At 39.0% G+C, this 8,997-nt stretch overlaps 1 protein-coding gene across 4 annotated transcripts in view; it reads right to left on the bottom strand.

Moving 5' to 3' along the window:
• Positions 1–542: 542 nt before the first annotated feature.
• LOC123051435 (nuclear pore complex protein NUP214) overlaps positions 543–8,997 on the bottom strand; it is a 10,344-nt gene continuing 1,889 nt past the window's right edge. Inside the window, exons 4-16 of one of the 4 annotated variants that reach the window (XR_006424137.1) lie at positions 8,611–8,757; positions 7,805–7,929; positions 6,787–6,896; positions 6,368–6,510; positions 6,108–6,270; positions 5,799–5,979; positions 5,189–5,398; positions 4,979–5,107; positions 4,617–4,759; positions 4,046–4,340; positions 3,315–3,961; positions 910–1,014; positions 543–804 (exon numbers count right to left, since the gene is read on the bottom strand). Coding sequence is in view for 2 of the 4 variants with exons in the window: in XM_044474297.1 (XP_044330232.1) it covers positions 3,332–3,961; positions 4,046–4,340; positions 4,617–4,759; positions 4,979–5,107; positions 5,189–5,398; positions 5,799–5,979; positions 6,108–6,270; positions 6,368–6,510; positions 6,787–6,896; positions 7,805–7,929; positions 8,611–8,757 (2,276 nt within the window). In the remaining 2 variants the exon portion in view is untranslated. Of the gene's footprint in view, positions 805–909; positions 1,015–3,314; positions 3,962–4,045; positions 4,341–4,616; positions 4,760–4,978; positions 5,108–5,188; positions 5,399–5,798; positions 5,980–6,107; positions 6,271–6,367; positions 6,511–6,786; positions 6,897–7,804; positions 7,930–8,610; positions 8,758–8,997 lie in introns of those variants that run through there. The other 3 variants (XM_044474297.1, XR_006424138.1, XM_044474298.1) reach the window with 3 other exon arrangements.

Here is an 8,997-nt window from a genome sequence, read left to right as displayed (position 1 = left end):
GAGGTGAAAAGAACCCTGGAGTGGGTAGTGAAATGGAACGTGAAAATATGCTGAGCTCTATGACCTCTTTTTCTTCGACCTGGCTCCATGACCTCATGACCGGTGAAGGAACGAAGAATGATGAAAGACGATGCTCTACCAGTCCAGTGTTTAGGCATTTTCGTGAGGTGCATAGCCCCAAATTTCGTGGGTTTGCAGAGCTGCTGCTCGCATATTTGTGCCTCACGTGTCGTGATTATTCCTGGCCATGTGGAAACTTCTTATACTAATTGCTGGGTATTTGTGCCAAAATGCACTGAACTTACTAAACAGCAAGATAACAACGGCTGAAATTAACAGTGACAGGACGAGCAGGAGAAATAACTTTCTGCGCTCATCATGGCCAGCGCAAAGGGACTTCACAACATTCTGAGATACCCAACATTCTGAGATATCATGTCAATCGAAATGATAAGAAACAAAAATGAGAACAGCCCTTCTCCGTTGATGATACCCATCCATTGGTCACACACAACACAATACAACATTCCCCCACACCGTAAGCACAGAAAAACCGTATATATTGATAGGCTCCCAGCATATTTAGCAGCAGTCGTGAGTAATTTCTCTGGAGCGGCACATGATCTACTAGAGTTATCCCCGCTTACAGTCCACGGCAAAATCGCATTCGACAGGATATGGGGTCAGGCTATATATCCAAAGTTCAAAAGGAAAATATATATCACCACTTCTCTCCTTTTAGCAAACGCTCGGATGACCACTTCTCTTACACAGAATGACCACATCACCCCAGCTACCAATAACCTGCACAAACAAGGAACAAACAGAAGATGATTTTTCTTGAGTAGGTAGGGTACAAGAAACAGGAAGGGGGTTTCCTTCAGTGGATAGGTTTATATATCTTGTTACCTTAACAGTCTCGTCATCATACCTGCATGTGTAAGAAATATCAAAATATAACTCGCGTTAGATGCTTCAACTGATAAGTATGTATAGCTTGCAGAAATATTCATGCTGCTATAATTTTGTGCCCTGATACAATGATTTAGAGATGGCCAAGCAAATACCAGTTTCTATTCAAATCTAACTTGAAAAGACGCTATGTAATACCACAAAATGCAGAATAATAAGTCTATACAAGCATGTCAGTATATGATACATGTAGCATTTGGCTACTGCAGGTAACGTAGCACACGAACACATGACATTGCACTACATCCAGTGATTCACAGGAACTGATTTGTAAAATGTTAGTTTATTAGCGATAGCAGCAGCATATTATAGCTACCTCGAATGCACCGATACTTAAAGAAATATTTGTGAGCCCAAGCAGCGGACACTTGAAGAAATAGAAGCCTTTTATCAATTTGAGTTTATTGCCATTGTGAAAAATGAAGCTTCAATGATAAAGAATTTTATTATGAACCATGGCATGCGACTCTCAATGTTTAATGAATTCAGCCCCTTGAAGTTGCTTGCTATTGCTGAAACAAGGTTTGCCTCTGTTGTGATTATGTTGCGGCGGTTTGTTTTGGTTAAGAATGCTCTCCAGTCCATGGTAATTAGTCCTCAGTGGGATATCTACAAAGCTGATTCTGAAGCTGCAAGTGTTGTCAAAGAGAAGATACTCTCTGATGTGTGGTGGAGTAAGGTGGAATATATTCTCAAGATTACCGAACCAGTACATGAGATGATTCGTGTGACAGACACGGACAACCCATGTGTTCATCTTGTTTATGAGATGTGGGATTCCATGATTGAGAAAGTGAGGAAAGCAATATATGAAAGGGAAGAAAGGAACTTAAATGATCACGAGGGGTCCCCTTTATTCAAGCAGGTTCACAAGGTATTGATTGCTCGGTGGACAAAAGGAAATAATCCACTCCATTGTATGGCCCATTCACTCAACCCAAGGTCATAATCTGATTTATTTGTTCATTGTTGCTCAAGCTATTCATTGTTTCATTTACTCAAGTTCTAGTGTTCTACTTTTGCTAATGCTCACTTTGTCTTTTGTAGATATTATAGTGCCAAGTGGCTTGCAGCAGGCGAGGGTCGTGTACCCCAACACAAGGACCTTGAGGTTACAGCCATGAGAAACAAATGCATGAAGAAGTTTTTCCCAATTGCAGAAGATTTGGCAAGAGCAAGGGAAGAATTCTCAAGATTTTCTACTTGTTCAGAAGAATTCAATGATCATGATTCAATCAATGATAGATGGGCTGGTTCTGCAATGTCTTGGTGGACAAATCATGGAGTGTCCATTCCTTAATTGCAGAGTTTGGCTATCAAATTGGTTAGCCAACCAGCTTCATCTTCTTGCTGTGAGAGAAATTGGAGTACATATGGATTCATCCATAGTGTGGGCAGAAGTAAATTGACTCCTCAACGAGCCGAAGACTTGGTTTTTTGCCATTCAAACCTTAGACTTCTCTCAAGAAGATCAGAAGCATACAAGAAGGGGGAATCGCTTATGTGGGATGTGGGAGGGGATTCTCGTGAAACTCTAACTGGTGTTGGTGTTCTTGAAGTTGCTAACTTGTCTCTTGATGAACCAGAGTTGCAAGGCATTTCTTTTGGGGATGTGGATGCTAGTGTTGTCATCTTGGATGATGAAGCAATGAATCTAGATGAGGAGGACGAGGACGAGGCATAGCTTATTTAGTTATTTATCGGTACTGTGGTGCTGTAATATGTTCTTATTCGAACACCTATGTGGTGTGTATGTTGCTTGATACTAAACTGTCAGTCTGCCACCTATGCTATGTCCTATGTAATATTGAACTTCAAATGTCTGGTTGTGCTGCACTGTTTTTTCGCTGTTTTACACATGTTTAATTTATTTTGGTTGGCTGTTGCTACTTGCTAGATGGAAATGAAAACATGCAAGTTGGAACTTATTGCCCAGATCAATCCTGCAAACATTCTAAGGTGATGTACAGTTGACTGTTGATTTTCTGCTCCATATTCATATTACAATAGGGTAGGCTAATTCATTTCTTTTGGTGTTTGAACTTGAAGTTGGAACAGGGCAACTGGAGAAGCTAGTGGATGCATTTTGAGGAGAGCAAACATGAAGGTAACCTGCTATTCCTAACTTCTGTACCCCTTTTTTTGAATTTAAAAAAATTTAGTAAAACGTATCCGTATTGGCACTTTTTGAAAATGACGAATTTACGTATCCGTATTGGCCCCGACACTGATACCCGTATCCATATCGGTGCATTCGAGATAGCTACTTGTGGTACGTATTAAGTATACTGACTCTACTGCAATACAAAGGAATCTCATTCAAAGATGCAACAAATGTTTACCTTGTGAGCTGTGTGTACTAGATGTAGTCACATAATGCAATCGATAAGCAAGCCTTCAGGTGACTAGGAGAAGCAACCCCATTCAATGGAATCACAGGCCATTCAGCCTCTACTGTCTCCTTGTCAAGGATAAGATGGTCATCAACAAGCACTTTCCCTCTTCTCAATTTCAGAATACCCCCTACATGCACCCGGGCTCCAACAGGAAGGGAGAGGACATCCTTAAGTAATGGAATTTCAACCTTTGTCTCACTAAGAATGCGTGCAGTGACTTTTGGGAATTGACTTCTAAAAAGCGTGAACTTCACATCATAGTCTTCAACTGACAATGTAAGTTCACCTCGGATATAAAACTGTTTAGCACTGACATCGACACGACGATCAAGAATAAACCTGACAGTGCAACGAAGGGCGTTGCTAAATGTAATGGACGAGATATTTACAACTCCACCTCGGATAGACAATAAGCTGCATCGGGGCCTGTCAATGTAATCAGAACTCAGTGGCAATGTTGCTTTGAAAAGTTTGTCACACAATTCAGGGTCCTCGACCCCAAAACTTGACTCAGCCGGCACGTCGAGTTTAATGACCCAGCACTCTCCGTCAGCAGTCATTGGCCGAGTCGGGCCTGTGAGAGTGAGCGAATCCTGCATATATTATAAAAATATCAGAAGAGTTTCCATCAATTACTAAAAGAAAAGTAAGATGTAGTTTATGAGTATGTGGCATACTATGAAATCAGAACGGGTTTTCTTGGTATGTTTTGACAGCCAATTGGAACACCTTCTACGAAATCGGCTCTTATCCCCTTGCTTAGATTTATAGACTAATGCAGCACCTTTATAATCATAGACCAGGATGGTCTTTATCAAGGCCAAGTTTGTCTCTACTCTAAAAATTTCAAGAAGAGTCTCCCCTGTAGGAACTGATCTTGGGGGAAATTTATTCGTTTGTTCCTCAACCGAACTCCCCTCTGGCAACTCCTCGTATCCACTTGAAGACGTCGAAGAATCCTGTAGTAATGACCTAATACACTAAACAATAAGGATAGCAATGCAAAACACAAATGCATATAAATAATTACTTGGATAAAGCATCTTAGTTATACATTACAAATGGAAAATAAATGCATTTTTAATTTGACAGACTACTGCATCACTCCATCAAGGCATGGAGAGAAATATAGGTAAAGTGTATATTCAACGAAAAAGTCCTAGGTTTCGTTCTAATGAAAAAAAGATCCCTTTATAGTGTTATGTAATGGAAGGGGTAATTAAACTTGAAGATGTGTCCCAGATTTACCCTTCAGTTGTTTGATCTAATTCTAGCCTCTTAATCCAGTTGTCTAAAGCAGTACACTTTAGGACAGCATCTTCATATATTGAGACCGACTTCTGCTCCCTCTGCTTGTTCAAAAGCCAGTCTTTTGCTTGCAAAGCTGCATCCTGCATGAGAAATAAAAAATAAGTGAGCTCCACATGCCTAAACATGAACACTAACAAATACATCTAGACATTGGATCATACGCACTTATTAATAACGATCCAGTACAGACAGGGAAGTAGTTAAAGATATATATGTAACAGGATGGGAGCAATTATACAAACATCTATAGCAGTATGCTAACAAAATCCATAATTATACTTCAAAAAAGTTGCATCAACCTTATTTTGCTTGTCGACAAACGGTATATCTGACTCAAAGTGAGAGATCTTATCTATTGCCAACAGCAAATTCTTCACCAGAACATCTCTCTCACGTGCATATTTCCGTGCAACCATTCTCTTGGTTACCTACATCAAGAATCGTCAATATTATAATCCATTTGCAATTTATGTAACCAACGAAGTAACAGAAAAGCCTGCATCTCGTACCGTTTGCAGCTCTTCGATCAATTTGTTGTAGTCGGTTGGTTTATCGCAATCAGGAGGTGCACTCAGCGTCTTCTCAATTCTCAATATAACATCAGAGTCTTTAGAATAGATAATGAGGTCATCATCGTAATTTTCACACTCAACATTGTATTTTTCCAGGACGGCGCTTAACAATTTTCTACAAGATTCCTCCGGTCTTGTTTTCTTCGCCTACAGCAAAAAAGATAATGCTGTCAGTCAAACAACAAAAATTCTTCGAAAGCAAGAATGAGACTAATGAGACAATGCAGCAATATGATTACAGCAGTTAGCTATTCAAGAACTATGTAAGTGATCCACTACATGCTCCTGTAATAGACACTATATACAGGTAAAGAACTACTTAAATCACCATATTTCTATGGATTGTCATATTGCAGCTGCTTCAGGGTCGACTTCTAAACCCTGATGGTCGGCTTCTAGGTTCAGCAGCGGCACAGGCACAGGGACACGGAAGGAGCAGCCGCCTCCAATGGGATTTCGTGTGAAGGCCCAAATACAAAAACTCTAGAAATCGAATCCCCAAAATTTTGGAGCTCGAAAGTTGAAATGAAAGAAGGTCAAGACTCACCTTGCTGCTGTCGTGCGTGGCCATCGTCCCTGGTCTTGCGAGCAGACTCTTGGCGCTTGAACTTGTAACACTTGGAGTCAGATCCTTATTAGACACAGTTGCAGGAGAAATTTGTTTATCCACATTACTATCCTCAATGGTAGACAGACTTGTTTGAGGTAAATCGGAAGGGTCAGAAATCCTAAATTACAACAGTGTCAAAACAAGGAAATATTCAAAACGAAATGTCAGTATATAGTAAATGCAGTACAAAAGTAGACAGTCTTTTCATCTAACTATGGCACTGCCAAGTTTCAACAATAAACCTACCTGGCAAGATAATAAATAATTAGTTTCCCTTCACTAGTCAAACAAAGTAGAAGATGTTGAGGGGCAACCTCCTTCTGTTCAGGTCCAACCAGTACTGTGATCTTCTGAAATAATGAAACATTCTCCACACCAAACCCCAATATAACATTGTCATCGTCATTTTCTGAAAGCCAAAAGGAGTATATTGTTTTCAAAACAATGTATTGTTTTCAAAACAATGAATAGGTTATTTTATTGTGACTTTCCGAGTTATGGCATACCTTGCAGATCAATTCTAGGACTATATCTATCCTCCACCATTTCGAGGTATACCACAGTTCTTTCCTCATCAGTTCTGGACGGCCATTTCAAAAGAGAAATGTGGTCATCAGTGCTCTTTTTATTTGTAACAACCAGGAGATCCCTGTCAAATTACACAAATATATCAGACATGACAACAGTAACATGATAATGACAGAATTCATCTTGCAAATACCCTTTTCAAATATTTTATCAATCTGTATGGTACTATGGTGCACTCTGTTAAATAATTATTCCCGACGTAGAGACTTCCCTTACAGTATTTATGGGGAAAACAGTTCTTTCCAACACCACCATGCACACAAAGTACATGAAATAAACAATAGCTAGATTATAGAAGTATTATTGAATAAGGAATGTTGAGTCCGGTTTTGCATACCAGCGATGCAGATAGCCCAATAGCAGATTTGGTCCAACTCCAGATGGTAAAATATCATTCCTTATGCCTCTGGAAACATCACACCTAAGAACAACTGGCTTGCTTGAGCTCTATAAGGCATTAAGAAAGCAACAACATTAACTTCAGCCAGTCAGTAAGGAAATTCAGAAGTCAAAGGGGGCACAAACTAGAATATCTTAGTAAATATGTTTTGTTATACAATACAAAAGGGTCATCGCATATAGCTGAGTTTTCCTTCGTAAGTTAAATATACGTGATCATATCCATTACAGAACCTAATAGGCAAATAGCCCAATACATCTTGATTTTAGCATACATGTGGCATTCCTACATCTTTTCAGGATAAATTTATGCGAAACCAAATATCAGTTCAGTAATTTTGAATAGACATATGTGCAAGTAGTTTACTAATGGACTCTGCTCCCAAGGGGTTACAAGTGTCAACTGCCACTTCAAAAGATTAGTCTCATTGGCAGCGGGCACAGTATGGCCCAAAGGGTGCTTTCATTCCTAGATTTCAGCATAATTTGCCAACATATGCAGAGTGAAAACACCATTTCTCACACTCAGACAACCAACAATAAAATGAAAATCAAGACTATCATTCAGATAATGGTGATACATCTGATTCATTAAGACAAGACTTTGATCAATTATTACTCTAATAATATGTGGTTTCTGTCACAGAAAATTTCAATCATTACTAGCACTTTCGAATGTGAATCTAATGGGATCACTTTTCTGTCATATAAATTGTGTTTTGAAGGATAATACCATAAGTATTTGATTTACATTTCTTAAACACATACAACTATTGACCACACTTAGTCTTGTGTGCATAAATATGCTTCATACATATTTGCCAAATTGAGGTAGCTTTACCCAAGAATGTTCCCAGAAAGATCATTTAGCAAATGACACATTCACCAAAGAAACACCATACAACAAAATGTGAATCAAAAGAGGAGAAGCAGCCAGAACTAGAAGAACAATTCACCTCGAAAAATGTATCTCCTCCACTTCTTATAACTTTTACCAGATAATCCTCTTCATTGCTTTCTTCATTCAATCGAACACAACCGACAACAATGCTATCATCGCGAACCCACCCGATGGAATCCACTGATGAAATTTTGAAAATATAACATCAACAAAGAATCATGGTAACATCTACTACTAAATATGATTTGATGTATTGAGTGGTGTATCTGCAAGGACAAGAGTAAATAATACTAAATCGATGAATCTAATGATTGGAGAAGTGTGCACCACAAAGGTCATGGGATGAATGTGTTGAAACCAAACTTCACTATATTGTTTCCTAATATCATCTCAAAATTTTCTACGGAACTTGCATCTTTGTTGATGGTTCTTCGATATATAATTTCAGAAGATGGCTATGATACAAATTTTAGCCTGTGGTGTACTTCACAAACATTTTTTACACCATGTTGTTCATCCTGCAATGTGATCATATTTGTGAGCTGTGTGTTGCTCGCTCATTTTGCACCTAAACATAACCATGCTTACTAGCACGATCTACTACAGATTAAAAATCAATTTACAAGGAAAAGAACATATCGTTAGTCAACTCTCAGGGTAGCAACATAATCATATTTATGAAACTGCATTATGTTAGTGCCGCAATCAGCCACGAGGCCATCAGGCATAACTGCATATCCTTACAGAACTGGGGAAGGGGTGACTGTGTATACAGAAAATAACAGCAAGAAAATTGGAGCAACCCAACAATTCAATATATACCTGAGACATATACCAAAAACCAAAATGGAGACTCATTACCTTTGATGTCAGTGCCCTCTGAATCACTATCAGGCCACAACTGAAACAAGAGGGCCATGCAACATGTTTCCTTCAAATCTGGTGTTAATATCCTGAGTGAATTCTTTCTTGCCACAGCAATATGGTTCCCGTCCTTGGAACAGTCAACTACATATATTTCAGAAAGATGGTAAACTTCAGCACAACCAAGACAATGATGAGTAACTTCAATTACAACACAAAAAGAAATGTCTTAGCAAGTTCTGAAGGACAACACATATCAGCCCCAAAAGTGAGCCGGTGCCTGAAGATGGATGCTGCGCCATACTACATTTTGTACCAGCATTTGTCATACAGCCCTCTACCAATACTAATCAGGTTGATTTTGTAAAGCCTAAGCGTTACAAA

Source organism: Triticum aestivum, chromosome 2D (assembly GCF_018294505.1).
Source record: "Triticum aestivum cultivar Chinese Spring chromosome 2D, IWGSC CS RefSeq v2.1, whole genome shotgun sequence".
In the NCBI taxonomy this organism is placed as follows: domain Eukaryota; kingdom Viridiplantae; phylum Streptophyta; class Magnoliopsida; order Poales; family Poaceae; genus Triticum; species Triticum aestivum.
This window is presented reverse-complemented; position numbering and strand designations above follow the sequence as displayed.